This window comes from Dermochelys coriacea, chromosome 10 (genome assembly GCF_009764565.3).
Source record: "Dermochelys coriacea isolate rDerCor1 chromosome 10, rDerCor1.pri.v4, whole genome shotgun sequence".
Lineage (NCBI taxonomy): Eukaryota > Metazoa > Chordata > Testudines > Dermochelyidae > Dermochelys > Dermochelys coriacea.
In genome coordinates, this window is record NC_050077.1 from 43,811,382 (window position 1) to 43,838,778 (window position 27,397).

Below are 27,397 nucleotides of genomic sequence, written 5' to 3' on the forward strand. Positions count from 1 at the left end.
ATCAGTTGCTAAGTCCTCAATCTGAGGTTCTTTGGGCTGGATTTGCAGAGATACAGGGCAACCACTGGCCCCTTTGAATTCAGTTGGAGGTGGGGGTGCTCAGCACCCCAAGATGCAGGCCTAAGGGATGCAGGCTGGGCACCCAAAAACTGACACACCTAAACTCAGAGGCCACTTTTGAAAAGTCTGCTAGAAGAGACTGGCCCAGGTCACACAGCCATTTGCGGCAGAGACAGGATTAGAACCCAGGGCCCCGACTCCTCGTCCTATGCTCTGTCTTCTCTTCAGCTGGGTGGAGCCAAGTGGCATGTGGTTAATACTCCCATGCTAGTTAGGAGTCAGCCAGCAGGGGGCAGCAGCAGAACAGGCTCTGGTCCCTTGCACACACATCACCACCACAATGCAGCTGCTGCACTCCAGGGGAGAGGGGCAGCAAAGTCCGCTCCCCCCACATAGCCTGGCTATTGGCGAAGAGGGCCCTGTGGGTGCGAGATGCTGGGCAGGGAGCGATGCTGAATTTACCCACTAGGATCCCAGCATGTGGGGACAGTCTCTCTCTGACTGGAAGGTTTCCCACGGGACAGTTGGGCTGGGCAGGGGAGGCCAATGAGCCCGGCCCAGCTGGCTCCTGGTAGCACCCCTGTGATCATAGACTGGGATCAAACCCAACTGCATCGCTGGCTGTGCCCCTGGCACATAGCAGCCCATGGAGTGAGGGAAGATAGCACTGCCAAAGGGCTGCCACCAGCTACAGCCACTCTGAACCATGGCAAACCTCCCTCTGCACCCACTCCCTCAGTGGGGCGGGGTGCGTGCTGGGCACAATTTAAAGGGCCCTGGCTCTCCTACATCCCCTTCCACCAATCACTGCACTTCTCTTCGCCTGATTCATTACCCCACCTCCAAGTTACCAGTTTCCATCCTTTACTGGGGCAGGTTAATAAAAACCCCAGCTGCCTGGGCTCCACCCTTTGCTGACTCCAGCAGCACAAAGGGGCAACGAGGAGCGCTCCCAGTGCCAGCCAATCTAAAGGACACCAGCACTTGGCCTGCCTCCACCCATCCCCATGGCCCATCCTGGTGACCAGCCCCACCACGAATGTGCTCCAGGGGAGGCTGGCTTGGAGGTCTCTGTACCTTGAGCATGGATCCGTTCTGGAAGACGTGCTGCTCGTCGCACACCACGCAGTACTCATTCAGGGTGGGGATCCGCTGCTCTGCATACTTCACTATCTGTGCAGCGAGGCCGCAGTGAGCCAGGACCATCCACACACCCCAGCACAAGCCACCCCCTCCACACTGAGCCACAGGATGAGCATACTCCAAACCAGGCAACACTTCCCATCCCAGGGCAAATGGCGGGTCTGGGCCGTTTATTAGCACTGAGCTGTCTCTGTCCTGTCCCGCCTGCTGACCTGGGCTCCTGCCTGGGCAGAATTCACCACCTCCCATGGAGCTAACCCCAGGATGTGCCTCTATCTGAGCTAGGACCAGACCACTTCTACACTCAAGGGGCAGGATCAGAATAGGTGTGGGCGGGCGCATGACAGAGGAGCTGGCCCTGCTTAGACAGGGTCACGTCTCGGCTCCCAGTAGGTGTGTACCACACGGAGCAGGGCTGAACACATGGCCAGCTTGCTCCCTGGAGGCTGTGTGTCAGGCCAGATACCTGTGTTAATGTGGGAACCATGGCTTAGGTGGAGAGTTCCCAGCAGCCAGCACTGGATAGAAGAATGCTGACCAGTGCGCCCTTCCCCAGGCCTCAAACGGTCAGCCAGGAAATGCTCAGCTCTGCTGGCTCAGCTCTGAGGAACAAAGCCCCCATGCTGCCAGCCCACGGCAGGGTGGAGAGCTGCCCTGCAACCCACAGATCTGGGGGGAGTGCTAGGAGTTCAGAGATGGGACCTTTGAGGATTCTGACCCACCACACCCAGCGCACTGGGAAGAGCCGCTCCAGGCTCTGGGGTCATGTTACCTAACGTGTTACAAACACTTCTTTTCTCCTAGTGAGGATAAGGACTGGCAGGGGAATCCCTTATTGGCTGAGGGAATCCTGTCCTGTGATGGTAACGCCATCACAGACACTGTGGGGAGGAGTGCAAACAGACTATGCTATGGCCATGCAGATGGGCCTCTGTCCCCAAAGACAGCAGCCTGTGGGCTGCCCATGTGCCAGGAACATCCATGAGAGTAGGACCGTAGCCTTGCAAAGCCAGGATTGGCCCCATGGAGGGGGGTTAATCAAAGATTTTTCCCTATTGACTGACACCCTGGAGGTTGAATTTCTCCACCAGAACAGACCCTTCCTCCACCAGAGAGGGCCCTCGCCCTCAAACCCAGCCTGAGGCTTGGTCTCACCTGGGAGCTCAGCCGAGTTTAGGTCGAGTGGAGAAATGGAGGTCAAGGCATTAACCTGCATCCACACAAGGGAAAGGCAATGAAGTGAGGCTGTCCCAGTTGGCTCCTGGTAGCTAAGCCTGACCCTGCTCCTAGCCAAGACAAGCGTCGAGAGCAAGAAGGCCCTGTCTCCAGGGCCTAGCACACCTGGGACTCTCTCAGCAGGCAGCAGCCGCCTGTGAAAGGGGCCAGGCTGGAGGGGGGCGAGAAGGAGGAGAGGCCAGGCAAGGAGTTCTCAGGGGCCACCAGTTAGCGACTGTGGTTTACCTGGACGAGAAATCCATATTCCAGTGTGGGGATGTTCTTGCAATGGCCGCCGACCTGCAGAGGGAACACAAACCCGACCCAGCCACGTTACCCTCCATTCCTGGCCCATGGGCCATCGTGCCCCTCAGTGTAGGCTGGCAGAGGGGGGAGCAGCCCAGAGGGATCTGCACTCGTCCTCCCCTTTGCCGCATGGGATCTCATGCCAGATGGCTGAGGATGTTGGGCTCTGCTCCTTATTTACCCCAGTACCTTACTGCACCCTTCCAAGGGGTGATATCCACCTGGGGTGGCTCAGCAGGCACTGTGCCAGGGTGCACTGAGACCACATCCGGGGCAGAGCTCTTCTGCTAACTGCCCCTGCTTCTTGCCACCCTTGGCAGAAGGGAGGGGAGAGTGGCTCCCGGGCAAAGGGAACTAGGGAGCTAAGCCAGAGGAGGTCCTGGCGCATAGGCGCTAACTCTCTGGGTGCTCCGGAGCTGAAGCATCCAGAAAAAAAATTAGTGGGTGCTCAGCACTATCAGCGCCGATCAACTGTTTGGTGGGGCCTCCAACCAGCTGTTCAACCACTGGCAGAGGTACGTGGGGGAGGGTGGACAGCAGCAAGCAGCAGGGGCCTCAGGGGAAAGGATGGAGTGGGGGCGGGAAGAAGTGGGGCGAGGGCGGGGCCTTGTGGAAAGGGTTGGAGCGGGGGCAGGGCCTGGGGCGAAGCAAGGATGGAGCATCCCCCAGGGGAAAATAAAAGCCAGCGCCTGTGTCCTGGGGGAAGAAGGGCCACGCTCCAGGAGGCGGCTTCGGCTGAGGGGCCCGTCATATCATTGCTGCCGAGTTCCCAGTGAAGACATGCCCCAGGAAGAGGGTTCATTAGGACACTGACTCAGGGCCTGGCTGCTCCGCTGGCAAGAAGGGAGGGCTCCCAGCTCCCAGACAGCAGGGTGCTGGCAAGCAATAGCACATGCTATCACAGCACGAGTGCAGCCACACATCCCCAGGAGAGCAGCCCCATCCGGGAGAGATGGAGGAATGGTACGTTCCAGGCGGCGCAGGTGCCAGGCCAAACCAGGTTGCTGTTATCCCTGTTGGCCCCAGGATCTGCTGGAGCTGCCTGGCTGCTTCCCAGCAGGGCCAGGAGCTCTGTTGCCATGCACAGTGTATTCTGAACAGGCCTCATTTCAACAAGCTGCCTGGTGACCATGGCGGGGGAGCCGGCCTGTGCCCCGGGGAACACCCAGATGCTGAAGTGAGGAAGAATGGGAGGCAAACCTGCATGACCATTAGCAGGGGGAGCACGCTCCAGGGTCAGTGTGAGCAAAACCCACCCAGAGCCAAGGCAGGGGGATGCAGAGGAAACCCACCAGGATGTTGAATGGGGCGACACCTGCCTGGGTGCTGGGGGGGTAGCCGAACACCTCCACCTTAGGGTTCTTCATGGTGCAGGAGATGGAACGGTTCATAAGGCGATTGACGCGGAGCTCTGGCACCCCCAGCTTGCCCTTCAGCATGGAGTCCTGGATGATGGGGAAGCTGGGAGACCTGGGGAGACAAAGGGAGCCATGAGCCTGTCAGGGGGCCAGCCAGCACACGGGGAGAAGGCAGGGTAGGGAGTAATGCAGTATGGGCAAGGGGAGAGCAGCACGGCATCTGGAGGCCTGTGCCAGTCCGGCACAGGCAGAGCTAGCGGCACAGCTCGGGGTCACAAAGTGTTGGCTTGGGGGGAAGAGCAGCAAGAAGGGGTGACAGCCCCAGGGCCTGGTGATCAGTGCCCCCTGCACCCCTGCGGAGGCCTGAGCATGCTCCCAGTGTCAGTTGCTTGCTCCTGGGCCAAGAGGAACTGGGAGTGCCACCAAGGCAGCATGTGCCTCCCCCTCTTGCAAGACTCACCGGCTGCGGGGTCCGGGGAGTCACTGGTGAGCTCTACCCACCCCCCAGCAATAAGGAGGGGATGGCTGAGCATTGTCCACAGTTCGCTGGCCTTTAGCGCCCTGGCACAGCCTGCCTGGCATGGGAAATCCCGAACGCCAGAGCAGAGGCAGGCCTGACACCATCAGGGACAGCACCAATGAATGCACTGACACAGCACGACTGCCAGCCCAGCCAGCACCCCAGCACAGGTGGGCAAACTGCAGCACAGAGCATAGCAGTGACTCCTGTCCAGCACAGTGCCCATGGAGGCTCCTGGGCTGACGAGGCAGCAAATGAAATCTCCCTTGGCAGCATGTGGGTGTGGGAGAGGGCCAGGCAGCACGCGGGGGCAATGAGTCCCACCACGCGCACACTGGCAGGCTAAACGCAGAGTAGGAACCGACGGGGGTGGGGGACGACCCTGGGACCACAGTTCAGAGAGAGCCGTGCTCAGGGAGGGAGCTGGACCGGAGACAGTCCCAGGGCAGCTACGGGAGCCTTACTTGGGAATGGGAGAGAAGATGCTGAGGCCCGCTCGGAATTTCTTGATCGTGCCACTCGACTTGAACCAGCTGTGCCGCTTCTCCTGCTGGGTCTTCAGGAAATCGTTGCTGAGGTGTTTCCATTGCTGGGACGTGAACATTCCCAGGATCCTGGGGGGAAGAGCCAGAGGTGACTTTCCAGGCCGGATGAGGCCAGCCAGCCAGCGCTCAGATCATAGGGAAGGGCACGAACGCCAGACCTGGAACGTGACTAGGAGTCAGGTCTGATGGGGATCAGGGACCTCGTCTAAGTCCCAATAGATCATCACAAAACCCAAAGGGCCGGAGTCTGCAATGGGGGGGCATCATGGGAGGAGGCAGGGGAGACCCAGGCCCTGTGTGCGACATGGAGCGGCCCAGCTTGCAACTTCTGCCTGGGGGCAGTCTAAGGCCCCAGCAGCAGAGTGTACCGCAGGCCAGGTGCTTTGGCAGGCTTTGAGAGAGAGGGGCCAAAGCATGGGCATAGCAGGGAGAACTGGGGCTGCAAGGATGGGCAGGATCACAGCCTAAGTGGACAGTTTGGTGCCCGTGTCCTCATCGCCCACTCCTCCAGCAAGGTGCCAGTCAGTGGACAAAGCAGTGACTGGAGCTCACCAGCTCATTTTGCATGGCTCTCCACCAGATGGTGACAGTCTCCACTTGGCATGGGCTGGAGCATGGACAGGTGCATGGCACCACAGCCCTTTGCCAATCCCCTGTGCCATCCATCCCCTGGCGAATCGCTCTAGTCACAGTACAGCACCATGGCCCCCCTCAGCAATCCAAAGGAACCCTAGTGCCCTGGGCTTTGTGCTCATGTCTGTCTCCTACGGGACATTCTGGCCTCAGGGAGCCATTGAGAGATGGGAGCCCAGGAGTCCAGATCCCATGGCATTTCAGCCCTGGCTAGGGCTCCTCACTGCATTAAAAAGGCCTGTGAGAAATACAGACCAATAAACATAAATACAACCTGCCAACCCTGCATCCTGCCTGGCTGCCCCTTCTGCACTAACAGGCACTCACAGAGTCCTGCATCTAAAGCCAGAAGGGACCGTTGTGATCATCTTGCCTGGTCTCCCTTACAACCCAGGCCAGGGGACATCCCTGATACCCTCTGTGTGAACCAGAGCAGGGCTGGTAGACAAACAGCCAGTCTTGGTTTACAAATTGTCAGGGATGGAGAATCCACCATGACACTGGGTAAATTGTTCCAATAGTTCGTTCCCTCACTTTTAGAAACGTACATCTTATTTCCAGGCTGTACCTGTCTGGCTTCAACTTCCAGCGATGGGATCTTGTTACACCTTTCTCTGCTCAACTGTAAAAGCCTTTAGCCAGTATTTGTTCCCGTGTAGGTCCTTTAGCCTGTCATCAAATCACCCTTTAACATTCTCTTTATTAAGCTAAATAGATGGAGCTCTTAGAGTCTGTCCCTATTATCTAATCCTTTAATCCTTCTCGTGGCTCTTCTCTGACCCCTCTCCAATGTATCACCATCCTTCTTGAACTGTGGGCACAGAACTGGACACAGGATTCCAGCAGCACTCACACCAGTGCCAGATACAGAAGTAAAGTAACCTGTCTGCTCCTACACGTGGCTCCCCTGTTTATACAGCCCAAGATCTCGCGTTAGCCCTTCTGGCCCCAGCATCGCACTGGTCTAGGGGAAGACGCCCCGGCCGAATGTCCTGGTGACAAGTTCACTGGCCTTACTTTTTCAGCTGAAGACCCAATCCGAACCCCTCCTTATTAGACGGCTGGAAAACCTCGATTGATGGCTCTGCAGAGAGATCAGAATCAGTTGACATCAATACCAAGCTCCCCTCCTCCCAGGGCACTTTACCCACGGACAGGAATCCCTTCGCCCGGCCCGTTGAGTAGAGCATGGCAGCTGCTTGACCATGCACACCCACACTGAGCCATGTAGGGCACTTGCAGAATGGGCCATAAACACAAGTAGGCCCCCCACACCACTGCGGGCAACTGGCCCGGGCTGACTCAGGGAACAGAATGTTGCCCACTGAATCACCAGCAGCCCATGGCTCCTCCCAAGTGGTCTCCCAGCCAAAGGACTGGCTATGACACCCCTCTCCTTGATTTCAAACACTCTGATGGCTGAGCTACAGAGCTCCTGGAGTCCACACACCTTGGTAGCTGAGTGTTAATTAGGCCAGATCGCACTCTGTGGTGCCGCAAATAGGGAGGGGAAAGCCAAAACACTGCCCAAGTTTAGGCAGATTGAATGGATTCCCTCCACAAAGGCTCTGACCCTGGCCAACCTGTCATCCTGGAAGATATGGCTTCCCACTGGCTGCTCCACATGAAGGCAATTTCCAGGTCGAGAACCCCCACAACGCCTCAGAAGCTCTGCACAATTTCCAGGGGACTTGGAAGAGTGGAAGCACAGACACCCCCACTCCTAGGGAATCCAACCCCTGCGACTCCCAGGCCAGGGAGAAGGGCTGGTAGGTACCATGGGGGCTGTTTCCCATCATACCCTTGGAGAGCCTGGGTACGTGGAAGTCCTGAAGCCCTGGATGGTCATTGCAAACCAGGGGGTTGAGTTGATACCAATGCAATGGGTCCAGGTGCCTCTCCACAGAGTCCCAATAGCCACTGGGAATACCATAGTCCAGGAAGGTTTGCATAGGCCACCCCCACCACAGATGGACCAAGCTGCCCCGGAGCCTGCAGAATTGTGCCAGGGATAATTGCAGCCCACACATCACATGGTTAATTATTCCCAGTGGATTCTGCAGGGTAGTGATACTAATACTGAGCATCTTTCCTCACTATCGCAAAGCACGTTACAACGGAGGGCAGCCTCATTATCCCTGTTTTACAAGATGGGGAAACTGAGGCACAGAGCTCAGATGTGACCTGCCCAAGGTCATCCAGCAGACCAGAGTTCGGAATCGAGCCCAGAACACCCACGGCCCAGTCCAGTGCTCTAGCCACTAGCCCACACTGCGTCCAGAATACCTGTTTGCTTGGCCGGGATGTTGGACAGGCTATTTGTGGCTGTTCATGTTGCCATGACTATTCAGCGTATGATGCAAGGCCCCCTTTCCCCGAACCAGTCTGACTCAGCATGCTCCATGCTTTTCCCTCCAGAGCAGGGATGAGGGGGTGTCCGAACAATCACCCTCTGCCCTAGCTTGCCCTCTGTTTGTGGGCAGGGCAGGGGACTGAATCCTGGGCAGCAGATGAATTGCTGAGGCCAAGGTGTGGTGCTGCCCTGTTGTCGCTCTCTCTGTCCCCCCAGCATAGGCTGGCACTCACCAGGTCCATCCAGGTACTGGGAGAGGGAGAACCGCAGCCTCAGGATAATGGGTTCGGTCCGTAGGACCTTCCAGGCCGTCGACACCTCCTCCTGCAGAGAGAGCAGAGCTGGGGAAGGGCAGCGAGAGCTGAGGGCTCCCGCTCCTTACTGGAGGGCAGCCGAAGGAGGGCCTGATCCTGGGAAGGGCTGAGCACCCGTAGCCCATCAGCATGATCATTCAGCAGCAGCAGCAGCTGCGTGCGCCCGGTATCTGGCCACACTGCTGGTGGCCACTGCCAGGGGCCTGCGATTGTTCCTGTCATTGCTCCAGGGCGATGGTTTGGCTTCTCTGGCAGGAGAGCTCCCGAGTCTCCCTGCTTCTATGGCTGAGCGCTCCCCAGCAGCCCTTCTGCCCTGAGCTATGTCAGACCTCAAAGTGTCCCCACCCCCACCTCTGGGATCCCACTTCTACGTGCCCCCAAACCTCCGGGTAACTCACAAAACCTGCCACTAACTGCCCATTATGTACCTCTGCCTGCGCGGTGACCCTCAGCCAACCCTCAGTCCACAGGGAACGGACATCTACACCCACCGACTAAAGCAGGAGCAAACTGAGTAGAGACAGCTGGATTGAGCCCAGGAACTCTAACGATCTAAGACCAAGCGTGTTCGTATTTCCCAAGCTTTTTGCAAACACAAATCCTCTGGAGACAGGGCACTTTCATCCCAACCAGCGGGCAGGTTTGTACAGGGACGGGTAGAACTTTATCAGATCTCTGCGGCCACAGGGGAATGTGAGACCCTATTGGAACCCAGGAGGGAGCTGTCCGTCCAGCGGCAGCAGGTCTGACTGCCAGCTCCTACCCACACGGGAGGGTTGTGCATAGGACCGTCCACCTACTGAGAACGAGCTGCGGGAGCACATGTAACTGCCCACTGAGAGCCCCAGCACCACTTACATCCAGGAAGCTGATATTGACGTGGAGGTCGATGTCCACATCGTCAATGGTCCCATATTCTCTGCAAAGAGACACGGCAGAATTAGGGGTTGGGCCAGAGCTACACACTCAGCTCCACTGGGATCAGCATTTCCTTGGAGCGGATCCACCAGTCAGCGCCCAGGAGCATCGAGAGCCCGCCTCTCCTGGCAGGGGATTTATAAACCAGTTGTACAAATGTGGGTGTTCACAGGCATACCAAAAACACCCCACAGCCCCCCCCATGACACAGACACCCACCACAGAACCCTTACAGCACACACACACCACAGCCCCTCATGGCACAAACTCCCCCCCACAACCCCTCCCAATAGCAGACACCCACCACAGCCCCCCTACAGTACACAAACTCCACAGTCCCACCACAGCACACACCCCACAGCCCCACCATGGTGCACATGCCCCACTGCCGCCCTACGGCACACACCCTCCCGCAGCCCCCCCATGGCACACACGCCCCACTGCCCCCCCATGGCACACACCCTCCTGCAGCCTCCTCATGGCAAACAGGCCTCGCAGCCCCCCCCCACAGCGCACTCACACCACGTTCGGTATGTGGGAAAACGATGCAATGATCTCTCACTGAGATGAGCAGCAAACATCTGCACTCCACGCCGAGGCCCAGCCTGGCCATGCAGCAGGAAACCACAAGTCATAGCTCTTTGGGGAAGAGTCTGTCCATTGGTTCTCCTCCATACAGCACCTAGCACCCCGGGGCTCTCTGCCAGGCCTGGGCCGCTAGGTGCTCCCAATAATTAATAATGATCACAAAGCCCTTCCACTCAGCCCTGCTGCGAGCAGCCAGTTACTCACCTCCATAGAGTGCCTGCTGGCCCACAACCCCCGACAACCCTCTGGGGCACAGCTGGCCAGGCCCCCATTGGCTGATCCCGGCCATGCTCCCATGGGACACAATCCCATCCTGTGGATTGCTGGTGTTATTTGCATGGCAGTAGGACCTTGGAACCCCACTCAGGGATCAGAGCCATCCTGCACTACAGACACGTCAGGAAAAGGCAGCCCCTGCTCCAGACAGCTCCCATGGGCAGGGGCATGTTCCTGGGCCAGGGGCTCTCCAGGCTGGACTGATACGGGAGCCAAGAGCCTCCACCTCCCCCACCAGAGGCAAACACGTTCACTCAGGATGGAGGAGAACTGGAATGGCGGATCCAAAATCCCCCCTCCCCCTGCCAAGCTCCTAGATCTGGATCCGAACAGCACAAGTCCCTGTCTCTATTAGAGATGGGGGCAGGATGCAAACTCCACAGCCACACCCGACGAAAGCCCAGGCATCTCAGTGCAGGCCCACCTCCAGTCTCTATATTGGGACAAACCACAACCCCCACCCAGGCACCCCAAACTCAGATCTGTGCTGGCCCCCAAACCTCCTGGCTCAGGCCTGGACCTCCTCATGATAGCCCGATCCAGCAGAGATGCCTGTTCCTGAAGGACCCATACCCTTTGGAGGTTTCCAGGTCTCAGACAAGGGGCTAGGGACAGCCACAGGACCAGAGCTTGCCTTGCCTCGGTCATGCCTGCAGGGGGACCAAAGCACCTCCCTTCCTCACTGGCCCGGACAAGGGGCTTCACGCAATCAGGGCCTGGTGCCCCATGCTCCCCAAAGCCACCCAGCCAATTCCCAGGGGCAGGGGAGTGAATCCGAGGGGATCGATGGCCGTTGGCGCTACTGGGCCTCTGCATTCGCCCAGCCCCCCAGCACATCAGTCATACTCGGTTAGACTCCCCAGCCTGGGTCAGGCGTAACGCCTGCCTCCCCAACACCCCAGTACAGAGCCGGGCCCCACTTGCGCCATGCGGCAGTTAGGCCAGCAAAAGGTGCGGGAAGGTTCTAGGCAGAGACAGGACTGGCTCTTTGTAATGGCCGTGCCCCGGGGCACACTGCTTTCATCACCTCTCCCTCCTCCCCCCACAGGGGAGACACGCCCCGTATACTCTAGCCAAGTCTGGAAGAAAATCTCGCAGAAACGGGGGCCTCCGGCCCAGCCACACATGCCATAGAATCATAGAATGTCAGGGTTGGAAGGGACCTCAGGAGGTCATCTAGTCCAACCCCTGCTCAAAGCAGGACCAATCCCCAACTAAATCACAGTCCTGACGGATCCCCCTGCTCGGCTCTGAGCACCCAGCCCCTGGGTTAGATGCATTTGAGAAGCATCTGGGGCTCTCCCCAAGTAAATGGCCCTGCCTTCCGTAGCTAACTGCTGTTCTGCTTCACCAGGGGAAGAACAGCACGCTCCCCCAGGCCGCCACAATGCCTCCCCAGTCTGTTCCCTCCCTCCTCCCCTTTTCCAGCCTTCCCGGCTCCTGCTGCTCACAGAGTAGGGGAGCAAGAGCCCCTGCATCTTTCCCTGTATTTAGGCAGGAGGCAAGTGGGGGGGCCCCGCTCAGCTGGCACTCAGTGGCTTTCCCAACTCCCCACACGTGCCTGCCCCTCTCAGGGAGGGGGCTACACTCTGTTCTCAGGGCCAGCTCCTGCCCACGCAGGCCCATGGCTCCAGAGGGTGCTGGCTGATTCAGCCCCACTGCACAGTCAGGGACAGATTCAGGCAGATGGCTCTGAGAATCACTGCCCTGGGAGTGAAATTCAGTTCAAGCAAACCTCAACCATCTCTGACGGGTTTCTCCAGCCTGGTTTTACAAAGCTCCAGCACTTCTTAGAAAGTTCTTCCTAATATCTAACCTATATCTCGCTGCAGATTAAGCCCATTTCTTCTTGTCTTACCTAGAGCAGACACAAAGAACAACTGATCACCCTCCTCTTTATAACCTTCAACATATCTGAAGACTGTTCATGGCTGTGACTCTTTTCTCTCTGACTAGAGAGAGACCAGACCAACCCTGCATCCAAATGCAGCCTGGACCTGTCTCTACTTCTAATTGGGCCATTCATACCCTCACCAAGGGGTCATGGTTCACAGCAAAGCTGGCACCATCTCCGCCCTTTGTGACAAGCTCCTGCATAAGCCTGTGGTGCAGATCCCAGCGCCAATCAGCACCTTTAGGTGGGTTTTCCACACCTTCCCATCCTGGCAGCTCAGATTCTTGTCCCAGTGTGAATCCTCTCACTCTCCCTAACTCTGAGGCATAAGCAGGGGCTCTGGGTATTCCCCATCCTGGCATCCCAGTGAGGAGTTGCAGGGAATGTGCTGCCCTTCATGGACAAGCTGTGATCTCCGCTCACCAGTGCAGGGAGGAAAGCGGTCAGTGCAGCCCCCATGGGGCAACCAGGAGGAAGCTGCTGCCCGGGGCTGAGTCCCGTCCGCCCTACGCACCTGACAGACACAGAGTTCTCACTGTAGATCTCCTTCACCGCCTCAATGTCAGCATCCAGCTGCGGGTGTCGATACAGATCCGCCGCGCAGTCCCCTGCAACATACCGCCAGAGTGGGGAGGGGAGGGAGTTCAGATGGGGGCTACAGCCAGCATGAGTGCACTGGGCCCCAGCTAGGCATATAGCAGTGGGGGCTGCAGGTCAGGACTGAGGTACACTGGCAGAGCTGGGGGGGGCAGGAGCCAGGGTTTAGCTCAGGCTTGAGATGCACTGGCAGAGGCCCAGGATTTCCTGGCAGTGGGAACTGCGGGGGAGGACTGAGGGGCATCGCCACACCTGCCTCCCAGCCGTGCAGTGAAACTGTCACAGTTCCAGACACTGACCTCCGCTGCAATCAGAACGAGTTTCCCATGCCAATCCCACTGGATACGCTGCCCTGGCACACAGCAGAGGTCCTCAAATACCGCCATGCCAGTTTCAGCACCGCACCATGGCCCCCAGGGGCAGCCAGCAGGTCACCCAGCTCCTTACCTGGACTCCATAGAGGAATTCTTCCGACTCATTGTCTCCATCTGAATCATCATCAGTCCAGTACTGGCCTTTGATGTCCTGTGAGAAGAGGCTGTTATTAGTGTTTATAAGCCACAGCCAGACCTTGGGCCATGGCCACCTCGCTCACACCCAGCTCAGAGCAGAAGGGTCAGTTTGCCAGGCCAGGGCAGAGGGGACCAAAGTGTCTGGTCTGGCCTTCATCTCCAGAGCATCTGAGCACCTCAGAGCCATTCATGGGGTCTCACATCAGCCCCAGAGCCCCCAGCTATTACCCCCAGGTTACAGTTCATAGACTAACAGATTTTAATGTCAAAAGGGACCATCATGAATGATCATCTAGTTTGACCTCCTGCACATCACAGGCCCCAGCATCTCACCCACTCACTCCTGTGACAGACCCCTAACCTTTGGCTGAGTTACTGAAGTCCTCAAATCATGATATAAAGACTCCAAGTTAAAGAGAATCCACCATTTACACTAGTATAACCTGCAAGTGACCATGCTGCAGAGGAAGGCAAAAAAAACTCCCGGGTCTCAGCCAATCTGACCTGGGAAATTCCTTCCTGACCCCAAACATGGTGATCAGTTGAAGCCTGAGCATGTGGTCAAGACCCACCAGACTGTACTAACTCAGAGCCCTGCCCATCTAGTGTCCCATCACCAGCCATTGGGGATATTTGCTGCTAGCAGCCACCAATGGGCCACATGCCATTGTAGGCAGTCCCATCATACCAGCCCCTCCATAAACTTATCAAGCTCAGTCTTGAAGCCAGTTAGGTTTTTTGCCCCAATTGCTCCCCTTGGCAGGCTGTTCCAGAACTTCACTCCTCTGAGAGTTAGAAACCTATCTAATGTCAAGCCTAACTTGTTGCTGGCCAGTTTATAGCCATTTGTTCTTGTGTCAGCACTGGCATTTAACTTAAATAACTCCTCCCTCCCTGGTATTTATCCTCTGATGTATTTATAGGGAGCAATCCTATCTCCCCTCAGCCTTCGTTTGGTCAGGCTAAACAAGCCAAGCTCTGAGTCTCCTCTCATAAGGTAAGTTTTCCATTCCTCACAACATCCTAGTAGCCCTTCTCTGCACCTGTTCCAGTTTGAATTCATCTTCCCTAAGCCTGGGAAACCAGAATTGCACACAGTATTCCAGATGAGGTCTCACCAGTGCCTTGTATAACAATACAGTACTAACACTTCCCTGCCTCTACTGGAAATACCTCGCCTGATGCGTCCTAGGACTGCATTAGCCTTTTTCACGGCTGCATCACATTGACAGCTCACAGTCATCCTGTGATCAACCAATGCATCCGATGAAGTGGGTTTTAGCCACAAAAGCTTATGCTCAAATAAATTGTTAGTCTCTAAGGTGCCACAAGTACTCCTGTTCTTTTTGCAGATACAGACTGACAAGGCTGCTACTCTGAAACAATACACCCAAGTATTTTTCCTCCTCTATCACTTCCAACTGATACATCCCCAGCTTCTAGCAAACCCCAGGCTTGGGGAGAGGAAGAGGCTTGCCCAGTGTCACTTGTGGCTGGACAGGAAACTGATGCAGGTCTGCTGAGTTCCCTTCCGGTGCCCTGCCCACTGGGCCATCCTCCCCAGCCAGTGAGCAGGGCACAGCTCTGACCTGGTCCCCCTGGCCAACCGGTGATAGCACTTCCCCTCCACACACGTGTCCAGACCAGATCAGCTACCCAAGGGTCCTGTGCCCTTCCTGACCCTTCCCAGTGGATACAGGAGGCCAGAATTGTGGCTTGTTTTCCATAAGGGGAGAGAGAGTGAGGCTTGTTTTTACATGAGGGTCTCAGGAATGGCCCTGCCGTATTTCCCCTTTAGGGCAGGAGATCCCTCTGTGGGGAGCCAGAGATGGGGACCTGGGAACTCACTCAGCCCTTAGCTAGATGGGGCTGCTGGACCTTTAACAAAAGAGTTTTTCTCCCACCAGTTGTCAGGTGTTTGAGGGAATTGAGAGTTAAGAAAAGACCCAGCATTTGAAACCAGGGGTTCTCTCCAGTTTTCCCACTGTGGGCCAAATGCTAATACTGCTCCATTCTAGTTCTTCCACTGTGCTTATCCCTCATTATCCCCCATGAGACTATCACACAGATACTCCCCACAGCCCAGCCCAGCTCCCAGGCCCCTGGCAGCTACAACGTTCACTAACATGGAAGAATGACATTAGGGAAGCATTCAATGTATTTTTAGCTTCTTTTGAAGCAATTTATCTGCTGGAAGTAGCAAGGAGGAACCAGCATTGTAGGGCCAGCCAGCTCTCCACACACCACCAGCGAGTGCTCAGCAAACTATTGGCATTAAATTAACCTCCCCTCTCCATTAATTGGGGGCAGGGGCAACATTTTTAAAGCATCTGTGTCACCTGCGAACCTACACCCCATTCAAATCAATGGAACTTAGGCTCCTAAGTCACCTAGGTGCATTTAAAAATGTTGCCAGGTGTCTGTAATGTCACCGGCCAGTCACAGATTCCAAGCCCAGAAGGAACCACTGAGATCAGCTAGTCTGACCTCCCATATACCACAGGCCAGAGAACTGCCCCCAAAATAATGCCTAGAATCCACCATGACCCCCAGTAGTTAATTCTCCTCACTGTTACAAATTTACCCTTTATTGCCAGTCTGAATTTGTCTCGCCTCAACTTCCAGCCATGGGATCATGTTAGACCTTCCTCTGCTAGACCGAAGAGCCCATTATTAAATATTTGTTCCCCATATAGGCTGTAATCAAGCCACCTTTTAATCTTCCCTTTGTTAAGCTATATGAGAGACAATGTGGGTGAGGTAATATCTTTCACTGTAACCACTTACTCTTTGTCATCATAGGCAAAGCTTTGAATAGAAAAACCAAGCAGCGAAAAAAGTGTAAAAGAATAAAATGAACTTTGGGGCATGTGGATGCACCAACATAGGAGCCAAAAATGACACAAGCACGCTGCTTGTGCGAGTCTCCTTTAAAAAAAATGGCTGCATTGTTTTCCCTCTCAAGTACATACAACGACACCTCCCCCACCTTGTGTCTACCCTGTTGACAGAGATTGTACACTCTCCAGGGCCGGGACCACCTTACTCTCTGTACTTCAGTGCCAAGCACAATGGGGCCCTGCTCTCAGCTGCCATCTTAGATGCTACTTATTAGAAATGTGTTATTAATTAACCATACAGTGATGATGAGGGAAGCAGAAAAGAGCCGTGCCAATTATTTTATTATTTCTTGAAGCCCCTAGAGCTCTAGGCATGAAGCATCATGCCGTACAAACACAGAACGACCAATGTATTTAGAGAGAGGGAAAACAGGCTTGGGGGACTGCAGAGCAGAATTGGGCCCTTCATATCTTCAGAGCCAGGAAGCCCCCGTCAAGTGCTCTGGGACATTTGCAAGCCCACCAGTCCCTCCCTGCATTACTCTTCTTCCCATGGAGGATGCCCCTAAGGCCCTGTGGTAGGAGCCAGGTCTAAACCCAGTTTCTCCAGGGAGAAATTCCAAGGCCAGATTCCAAAGCCACAGAGATAACAATCAGTTTAGGAGAAAAGAAAACAGAGTGGGGACAGAGAACAGGAGGCAAGGGAGGAGTGAGATGGACCTGCTTTGGCCACTGAGCAAGGAAAACAAGAAAGTGAAACCGTCGAAAGATAAAGAGATAGGCAAGAAAAGACAGAATGGAAGAGGCCATGAGGGAGGAACGAGAGAGAGCGAGAGAGAGGGAGAGAGTACAAAGAAGCCACACCCCAAATGGCAAGCCATGCCCATCTGTGTGACTGGGTGTGCAGCCAGCCTGCTATCCTTTGCCAAGCCAGCCGCTCTCTGGGGAACCCCTGATCTCATGCTCTGGGCCCACGACAGCCTCACTTGTCCACCCACCCCTGACTGTGCACCCCCAGCTCAGCGCCCATCTCTCCGCGCTGGGAGGCTGGGGGAGCAAGAGCATCATGAGCCTTGGGTGGATCCCTCACCCACATTCGCCCGTTGTTCCCCTCCATGCTGCTTTCCCATGCCCCACGCCCGACACCCTGGGCTTTCCCCAGTAGCAGCAGCCTGGTGGCCGTCCGCTGCGCTGGGCTGGGGCTCCCGCTTGCCTGCCCGTCCCTCTGCCACGCCCTGCTCACCATTTGCTTCGTGGTTCCTGGGCACTCCTCCGTCAGGCTAGGCCTCTCCCCTCCATGACACCAGGCGGCCTGGAAAGAGCGAGCCAGGCATCCAGGCAGCGTCAGGCCTTGACGTCAGGGCTGAGATCCAGGCTGGAGAGTATCTTCTGCTGTTTCCAGGCAACCGAGTCCCTGGCCTCTAAAAGGCAGCCAGCACCGTGGTTACGTCAGCGCTGTGCAGCGGGGGCTCGGGTGCTGCTCCAAACGCTGCTGGCCCTGCACGGCAAATGCAGGTACTGCAGACAGAGAGGTGAGACTGGAGACATGGCATAGGTGCCTCGGCCTCTAGGCAGCGCCACTGGCACCCCTCGCACCTGAGATCCTGCCTTCACCTCCTGCGTCGCAAGCCAGGAACAAATCCTGCTTTACCTCCCATGCCTGAGGGAGAGAGGGCTCGCTTTCACATGGCAGGAACATAGGCCCATGCCACCCCACTGTGCTCGGGGAACACACACAGGGCAAAGTGGGTGCAGCAGGACAAGCACCCAGCCCCTTGCAGGGCGCTGGGCTGGTACATTGGGCAGCTGGGAAACCTTCCTCTGGAATATTCACCCTCCTCACCCCCACAGATGTGAGTGTGACACATGCATGGCCCAGGTGGCAGGGGTCAGGGGCCCTCCACTGGCCAGCCAACACAGGGTGTGACAGCAGCTAAGGCAGCAGTTCTCAGCCTATCTGCAAACCTGGATGGCTTGTCATGCCCAAGAGACCCCCCCCGCGATGCCCCCAGACCCGATGCACCCCCAGAGTCCATCCAAGGGGGCTCAGAGCAAAGATTCCATATGCTCTGGCCAGATATGAACAGCTAGGGACCACCCCATACATCTGCAAACTGGAGAGAGAGGCAACTCAAGACACCCCAAAACAACAGCCCCCCAGCTCATGGAGGGCAGAGGATAAGGGCTAGGGGGGATTTGAGGGCCTGGAAGTGGAGTGGAGAGATTGAGGGGTGAAGTGAAGAAGGAATTAAGGGTTCTGGGAGCTCTGGGGGAAGGAACTGGGGGGTGGAGGGATACAGGTGTACGGTGAGGGACTGGGGGAAGGATCTGGGGCAGAAGTGGTGGCAAGCTGATAGTTTCCCAAAAGCAGAACCTCCATACATGGCCCTGGGTTGGGGGCAATTTAGGTCCTGGGCGAAATGTGGGGGGATGAAGAGGCTGGGGTGCAGTGGGGAAGGAGCCTGCTGTGCAGCAGAAGGGAACATCGGGGTGCCCAGGCTGGGGAGACAGGACAGCACATATGGAAGATGGGGTGTCACCAAGCTGCAGGGCACGGGGAACACCGAAGGGCCGGTAATACAGGGGAACATGGACACAACCGCTCCCTCTGGCCCAGCCCATGGGGCTGGCATAGCTCGGCTCCCCGCTCTGGGCGTTGCGAGCTCCAAGGCCGCAGCACTGCTAAATTTTGGCTCAGCCGTGGTGTGTGTTGCAACCTGGCGAACGGGGTGGCAGTGGCACTCCCTCACACTTGGCCCAGATGGCCCTCCTCACCACCAGGACGGAGTGTGGCCAGGGCAAAGCTGAGCAGCCCTGTGACCCCGTGCACCAGGCTGCAAGGCCCAGACGGGGAGCCGAACCCAACCAGCCCCCACAGCCCTGGGACACTCTCTGGAGAGCCGATGTTGAGTGGTGAGGCCATGGGTTAAGAACACCTGAGCGAGAGGCTGGCCTGTATGTAGACGGACCAGGCTGGTTCCACAGACCGGGAGGGAGGGGTTGCCAGCCTATTGAGTGGAGAGGCTGAAAAGGGTGTTGGAACCCACCAATAAGTTAGACCGCGACTGAGCAGGCAGCAACAGCCTCCTCTGCTTTCCCCTGTAACACCCAGCCCAACCAGCAGGGGTCACACGCAGCCACTCCTCGCCAGGGACAGGGGCCACTACACCTGGACTATGGAGATTACCCAGTTTAGCAGAATGCAGGAGCACCCAGCCGCAGCAATGCTACAGGGCTGGGGTATTCCAGCCCCAGTGCTGCAGTAATAGTCCTGACAATATGGTAATATTGGTAAACAATCCCAGTTCCCTCTGTTGAAATGCAGCCACCTCTGGGGCACAGCATGCCAGCAGTTTAATGGTACACAGCAACAGCACACAGCAGTTTGGAATCCCACAGCCAGCTGAAACGGCAGGCCCAACCATGAATCTGGATAAGGACCAATATTCCTTCCATGGGAAAGAATGCCCAAACAGGCCCACAAGCCACCTACCCCAACATGCCCACACCCACCTATCACCCTACTCTCCAACATGCCCAGTCACCCAAGCACCCGACTCGCCCACACCTGCTAGTTACCCAATCACCTGACTTGCCCAAACCCACCAGTCACCCGTCCACCTGACACACCCATACCTGCCAGTCACCCAACCACCCAACTCGCCCGCAACTGCTAGTCACCCAAGCACCCAACATAACCGCACCCACCAAAGGGCTCCCTTCATAGCCACTGCACCCTGAAGGCCCACGGCATCACCCCTGAGGACAGCTCCCATGGCACATTTTGCACTAGTGGAGTGCAGCTCCATGTCCCACCCTAGTGGCCAGACCCTGCAGCTCACCCAGACCCAAAAACTGGGTTCCACACCGCTCCTGGGTCCAAGACTGCTGCCACTTCACTCCTCTGGCCCCTGCCACTCACCTACCTCATTGGCTCTCAGAACCCCGTCAGCAGCCTTCAGGCCAGATAGGTGGGGGAGAAATCCGTGGCCTTAAAACTCCAGGTTCCCTTTCCCTTCCTGCGCCTGGCACCCTATGTTATAGCGTACTAACAGGTGACCGGAATGTGGTCCCGGCAAGGCCTGTGGAGCTGGACTGAAAGTGTCATCTCATCTCTGGCTCATGCCCCAGGTGAGACTGTCGCCTGATCAGACTGGCCCAAGAGCAAAGCCAGGGCTGTGTTGCTATGCTGTGAGCTGCTGGGAGAGGCTGCAGCAGGGTAGCTGTGGTGCTGTCCACAACCATGCTCCTGCTATTGGAAGTGACAGCTGTGAATACCACAGAGCCGGGCCATAGATCAGCTCCTGTGGGGGGAGCCTGGGCCTTAGTCCAGCATTGCTTGGCCGTTCCCTATAGACAGAGGCTGGAGCAGCTCGCGAGCCCTCATCTGCTGGCTTTCCCACAGCACCTCCTACTGGCAGAAGCTCAGATTGGCATAGACCATGCCATTCCCTCCAGCCCTCCTTCCTGGACAAGGCTGGGACTGGAGTAGCTCTTTCCTCTCCCCACCCACAATGCCCCTGAGCTAGCGAGCCTGGAGCAGTGTTAACTTCGCACAGCCAATTAGTAGCTTTCAAAGTTGCTAAAATGTCAGTTTTCCAGCTAAAAAAGACCCAAGCAATTATGGCTTTGATTTGGGGGTTGCGCTCACTCCCCACAGCTCCTCACCTGGGAGGATCTGAGCATCAACGCTCCCCAAGATGACAGCAGCTAATAAAGCTGCCTATATGCTATCTCTGCCCGCGCGGGGAGCTGAGCTTTATGAATGGCACCTGACCTCCCCTCGACCAGTGCTAACGGTGGCCCAGGGCTGCTACTACTCGGTTTCCCTGAGTAATTTCTCCTCTGGGACGAGAACAAAATGCTTGGCTAGGGCAGGGAAACGCCACTGACCACCTGCGGTGGAGCAAACGCCAGCCATGAGCTGTGAGACGCCAAGGCCTTTGGGTAGAACAGTTATAGCTCCAATGCTGGCACAAACCCAGGCACTGATGGCATTACTGGGCTCCTCCTCTCTTCCCAGGCTGAGCTACCAGCCCTCGGTTTCTCCTGGGGGCCCCTCCTGCTCCCCCTAGCAGCCCTGCGCGTGAACCCAGGTTTACAGCTGCAACAGAGCTGGGCTGGCAGCTGCAATCTGCTGTGGGTTCTGCTTGTGGCTCTTTGCATGCTGGAATGTTGCCGGCTGCTTTCCCTGGGCACCAAGGGGCAGAGAGCTCTCTGATCTTCCTGCTAGGCCCAAAGAGGCTGCGAAGGCGGGGTGGGAGAACCTAGCCAGCAGGGGCAGGAGCAGCTCTGAGGCTCATGGCAGGAGCTGTTGCACTGCACACCGCTGGAGGGGCATGGCCCCTCAATGGAATAGTATGGCTGGGGGAAATCTGCAGGGCCCTACCAGAGCAGTGGGGCGGGCCGGGGGTGAGAGCAATGGGACAGCCAGGATTTCTTCTAAATCCTTTGCAAAGCTGAGCCAAGCCATGGGACCCCCCCCCCCACCAGCATGCGGGGCCTTTCACCCTTTCAGAACTCACGCAGCCAGCAGCATATCCCCAGGGGCTCTTGCCACCTCCACAGGGGAGAGTTAAGGTGATGGGCAGTGGCTGGTGTGCCCCCGAACTCTGGTCTCACTTTGCAGAGGGTTAGGTTCAGGGGCACTCAGTGTCCTGGCAAGACAGGAGCCAATGTCCATCAGCCTCAGCTCTGCACCAACACAGCTTTGAGGCAGTGATGATGCAGAAAGCTCATGGGCACTAACACCACCCTGACAGCCCAGCTCCATGTACACATGGCCGAAAGCAGAGAACACAGTGAGCACCACTAGAGGGCTCATAGGTTATTTAAAGGGATACCACCCAAGTCCCATAAGGACACAGTGTCATTGGGTAAAGCCAGCTTGGCCCACCCTGGGAGGAGCACACCAGCATGAGAGGGATCCTCCAGGGACATGGAGCCTTCATGCCACACACCACACGACATGCGAACAGGGGCATGGCTGAGGGGGAGAGGGCAAGGCTTCGCATGCAGCCCCTTGTGGGTATGACAGCTCTCCAATGGCTGGCCAGGGACTGGCCCACCCAGAGCTGCAGCAGGATGGTGCTATATTGTCCCTCTCAACAGAGAAAAGATGGTGAGTGTATTAAAAGGGTTTACTGGGGCTGCTCAGCACAGACCGCTGCAGCTCCTAGCCAGCATGCTGCCATGGTACTGCACAGGGCCTGCTGTCTAAGTACTGGCTGGGCGCATGCCATGAAGAAGGGCTCACTGACTAGTTACTTCCCCACCCACCCCAGCACTGGGGCACCTTTCAGCCCAGCCCTAGAGAGGGGAGCCTGCTGCTGCTGTCATCCAGCTCTTCTCAAAACCCATTTCTCCCTGCTGTGGCTGGACAGAAGAAGGGGCCTTAGGGGGAAGGGCGTTGACCAGGGCCTCCAGAGCAGTGCTGCCAACCCCCATGATTTTAGGGTGAGGCTCAGGATCTTTGGTGGTTTTCATAGAGCCCGAGCTCCTGGCCTCACAGTTTGAGAATCTGGGCTTTCAGGTACATCCAAGAGTTTCTAGCCATGCAGAGGGTTCCTGAGAGAAGCTGGAAAACGTGTCCTGAGTGCAGGAACCAGGAGGCAAAGAGAGACCCCAGCATGGATCATTCTAAGACAATCTCCTGTCTTGGTGATGCTCCAAGAGACCTGGGCACAACTCCCAGCTTTGCCACAGATTCCCTGTGAGCCCTCGGGCATATCACTTCATCTTCATTTAAGTGTTTCCTAACAACCTGGGCCAGGAACAGTTTCCCTGTGACAGGGGAGAGCCCCTGGCAGAGGATCCCCACCAGGCAGGGCGGAAGCAGACAGCGTGGGCACCCAGCCACCAGGAACTTAACTGGCCCCACCAGTCATTTCCCAGGAGCCCAACCACCATCTGATGGGCACAATGGTCCGGCACCACTGAGCAGCAATATAGACAAACCCTGGTGACCTCATTTAATCCCTGTCTCAGCTGAGTCCTTACTTCGCTGTGCAGGATGGGAAGACAAGAGATTGCACAGGGATTCCAGCTGCTCTCAGAACTGGGCTCCAGACTCTCTGCCTGTAGCTGGGGGCTAGCGCCACCCAGGCTACCCTGATGCAGGTGGCTGATTCCTTCCGCTCCCTGTCCCACCCCCATAAGGCTGTCTTTCAACCAGGGTGGGCAAAGTGGGGCCTGGCCCATGAGCACCCCCTCTTAACAGACCAGGGTGTGGAAACAACAAGTCCCGGGGCAATGCTCCAGCTTGTTTTGCTCAGAGTGTGTTGGGACCTGGAGACTCTGCAGGGTGCCCCTCTGGTGTAAACATGAGGGTCCCTGCCATCCGGAAGGCAGTGTGGTCTGGTGGTCAAGGACCTGGGCTAGGAGACAAGAGACTCCCATCTCCCAGTGCAGTGCTCCAACACTAGGCCACAACATCTCTGATTGCAGGCGCCCTCATAGTTAATAGAGAAGCACAACCTGCAGAGACTTCATGACCCAGCATGCAATACTGTGGCACCGTAGGAAACCCACTTCCTCTCTGTTTCCCGTCCCACCCTTTGTCTTGCCTATTCGATTGGGAGCTCCTTGTGGCAGAGACTGTCTGGTGCTGTGTGTCTGTGCAGCTCCTAGCACAGATCCAGGAGAATCCCAACTTTCTGTTCAAATACAGGAAGTTTCTAGCCCTGATGGTTGCAGAGAAAAGCTTGAAAACATGAAGCAAGTGCAGCCTAAAGGCTCAGAATGGAGAAGGCAAACTAAAAAGAACCCCTGCTGTATTGTTTTAAAGGACTCGTGATTTTTAAGCTCATCTCATGATTTTTGGAGGCCTGACTTGTGATTTTTGAACGTTAGAGCTCGCCAGACTGCAGTGCTGCCCTTGGATAAGCAAAGGTTAGATCCTCAAAGGTCTTTAGCCACTTAATTCCCCATAAAGTCAATGGGAGTTTGGTGCCAAAATACCTTTTCGGATCTAGGCCCTGGGCTTTAACTCCAGCACCAATGTGGGGTACAGCAGAGAAAACATATGTATGTCAAGCTGCGTACAAGTCTCGCAGACATATCTGAATCCTAAGGGAAACCCCTTCCTATTTGACACCCAGGTGTAACCCCAGGACATCCTGCCCTCATCAAGCTATCAGTTAAGGCCTGGAGTGAATCCAAGGGACACTAGAATAAGCTGCCAGATTTTAGCAGCTATTTCTGTGTGAGGCCCAGGCTTTTCCTAGCTGAGAGAACTGCCCTATGAGCTCCTGTGTGGCAGGGCGGCCAAGATGACAGTTATCTGGTCCAGCCTTCGCCGGCCCCAAACACCATGCAGGATGGTACAGCAGGGCCAGCAGGAGGGAAGCACTCACTTTGGTTCTCCAGAAGGCTGGTGTCTCCCTGGGGCTCTCCCCCTCTGCCCTGTCTGGGAGGAGAGGGCTTGACTTGGGAGAAGGGAGATGCTGGAAGAGTGAGATAACTGGCTGAGTCCTCCCTGCTGACCTTTGATAACCCAGCAGTGGGCAGATAATTATACTGAGACTTCTTGACATCTTGGGATTTTAGCCAGGCTTTGACCCAGTCCCACATCACATTCTCATAAGCAAACTAGGGAAATGCGGCCTTTATATTTCCTCCAGAAACCCCGAGATGAAGCCCAGAGACTTTAGTCTCCCGAGAGCTGAAATGCTTTAGTCCAGCTAAGCTGTTGTGTGCCACAGGCAGAGAACAGGAGGGATGGAGGGGCCACCTCTGCCCCAGGCCCCTGCAATGGCAGGGAACCGATTAGGTGAGACATGCCCAGCTGACTGCAGCAGCCGACCAGCACCCCGTGCTATAGAGGAAGAGAAAACTCCCTCCCCAGGTCCCTGCTAATCAGCCCTGGGGAAAAAAACCCTTCCTGACCCCAAATCTGGCAATCAGTTGGACCCTGAGCATATCAGCAGGATGCACTAGCCCAGCATGTAAGACAGAGGCACCACACAGCAGTGATCCACCCCAAACAGTGCCCCATCTCCAGATGTGGCCAATCTCTGATGCTTCAGAAGGCAAAAAAAAAAACCCAAACAGAACACAATTGTTAAATTGCGCATCAGGACGGGGGGAGGGGAGGAATCCTTCCTGACCCCTGCAGGCAGCCAGGCCTGAAGCATGAGATTTCATAGAATCATACAACACCAGGGTTGGAAGGGACCTCAGGAGAATCTAGTCCAACCCCTGCTCAAAGCAGGACCAATTCCCAAATTTGGTAATGCTCATCATCCTAATGCACAGCAGCAAGTGTTGGGAGCACGTTAAGACCAATATGGACAATCCCATTCCCCCATGGCCCATGAAGGAAGGGGATGAACAGGAAATCACAGATTCCAACCAGAAGGGATCCCAGACCCTCCACAAGCCACAGAATTTTGCAAAGACGACAGATTAAAGCATGTCTTTTGAAAAAAAACAGCTAATCTTGTCTGAACCAATCCAAGTTTACCACCATCCCGGAAAGCTGTTTAATGCTGCAGTTACCAGGCTTTTCTTCTATTTCCGAGTGGGGGGCGGAGGAGTTCCCTAGAATGACCCCTTCCTGCCCAGAGATGTACCGAACCCTGTACTCCACACCCCCAGGCTAGGAATCTCTTCAGTAGGAAAGCAGGCTTCTCCTGCCTCTCTCTCCCCTTTGTCAGCCTCTGAGTTTTTCCAAGAAGCCATTGTGAAAAGCTCTGGCAGAAAGGGACACCTGGAAAGCAGGAGCTGGATCTACTGGTCTGGCAGGATCCCAGGAAGGTGAGAGGCGGCCCGGTGCAACGACCCAAACCGCCACCTTCAGGCTCTGGGGGCGGAAGGAGTATAAAACTCTCCCACATACAAGGGTTGAAGGAGCAGGAAGTTGCTAAGGTGGTGAAGGGGCCCAAGCCCCAGCTCTGCCAGTGCTTTAATCCCCCCAGCATGGAACAATACAGTGGGTGGCACAAGGGGCCCTGGCAGAGGGGCCGAGCCCAATGCAAGTTCGCTTCATTTTCCCTCAGCAGCCAGCGCAAGCACTAACCCCTGATTAGTGCCGGACAGGTTGGCTCTGTAGGGGCAGCTCACCGCTAAAGTGGGGCAAACTCTTGCCCAGTGGGCACTCCTGAGCTGCTGCCTGCTGGCACGAGGCAGGCAGGGCTAGCACATAACAGAAAGCAGGGTTCCCCTCGCTGAATCTCTGTCACGCAACCCACAGCCAGGGCAACTCCACCTATAGGCAAAGGGGACTCTGCTCACAACCCTTCACAGCCAGTGCTTCTGCACTGTGCCCTGCAGCGCCTCCTGCTGGGAGAGGCAGGGTTCAATAACTTCCCACCAGCAGCTGGGATGCTTGCCCAGCAGAATCATGGATTTAGTGAAGTTTGGCTCTCCTTTGCTCTGTAGGGTCCTCCCTCTCCCCATCCTTCCCGGCCCGGAGCAGTGCAGCATCGCCTCACTGCGGTGAGGCAGGCAGTGGGGATCAAGACAAAACCCGAAGATGATGTCTCTGCACTTCCGTCAGACAGGAGTCATCCTTGGCCTCAGCAGTGTCTCCGGCCTGCCTAGGGACGTGACCCAGAAGGCGTTGGCCCTGCTCCAAACCCAGCCTCACTGATACAATAGGACTCCATGGGAACGGATCCCCTCCTGGGATTTTATCGCCATGTGTGGCTGCGGCCCTTAAACAGCACCCAGGCAAGGCCACGGCAACTCTGTCTCAGACCCTGACAGAGCTCAGTGAGGGACCTGGGCCTGCTCCCCACTGCCAGCGATGCCAGGGGCTGCAGGCTGTCCCCTCTGCTCCTGGGAATAGGCAGAATATCCTCACGGGATCTTTCTGCCTGTGCACGGCCTGCTCTGCTGTGAAACGCCCACCTCAGGCAGATTCTGGCCACAGGAACAGAAGACCCTGAACGGGGTTCCTGTGCCTGGGTGGAACAGCCCTAGGGTGGAACCGAACTTTCCAGGATCCCTGGGCCCACCTGGAACAGACCTGTGAGCGGGCAGGGGGGGAATGGAGCCTGAACAGGACTGCTGGGCCCGCCTGGACGCACCCCGCTGCAGCCCCTGGGAGCAGAAGAGAACCCCCATGCCCACCAGCAACAGCCTCTAGGGGAAGATGGCACAACACCAGCCCACCCCAGGCCTGCTGCCCCAAAGAGACACCCTGCTGGCAGGACCCTTCCCCGATCACAGCCCTGCCCCCTTGCTGCCCTGGGCCATACACCAGGGTCCCCCACAGAATGACTAGGACTCAAGTGCCTCACAAAGGCCTATGTGGGCAGAAGGCGTCGAGGTGGGGGGGGAAAATGAGCAGGAAACCTCCCCTTCCTCCCAGCTGGCTCCTGC

The 27,397-nt window shown here is 56.5% G+C and overlaps 1 protein-coding gene across 1 annotated transcript in view; it reads right to left on the minus strand.

The window, feature by feature from the left end:
• Positions 1 to 27,397, minus strand: part of PARP6 (poly(ADP-ribose) polymerase family member 6) — a 50,365-nt gene that overhangs the window by 22,475 nt on the left and 493 nt on the right. The window contains 10 exon segments of the mRNA XM_043493781.1: positions 1,138 to 1,233; positions 2,665 to 2,718; positions 4,017 to 4,194; positions 5,067 to 5,216; positions 6,798 to 6,864; positions 8,367 to 8,457; positions 9,306 to 9,366; positions 12,638 to 12,733; positions 13,169 to 13,245; positions 17,316 to 17,570. Coding sequence (XP_043349716.1) covers positions 1,138 to 1,233; positions 2,665 to 2,718; positions 4,017 to 4,194; positions 5,067 to 5,216; positions 6,798 to 6,864; positions 8,367 to 8,457; positions 9,306 to 9,366; positions 12,638 to 12,733; positions 13,169 to 13,245; positions 17,316 to 17,318 — 873 coding nt within the window. The 5' untranslated portion in view covers positions 17,319 to 17,570.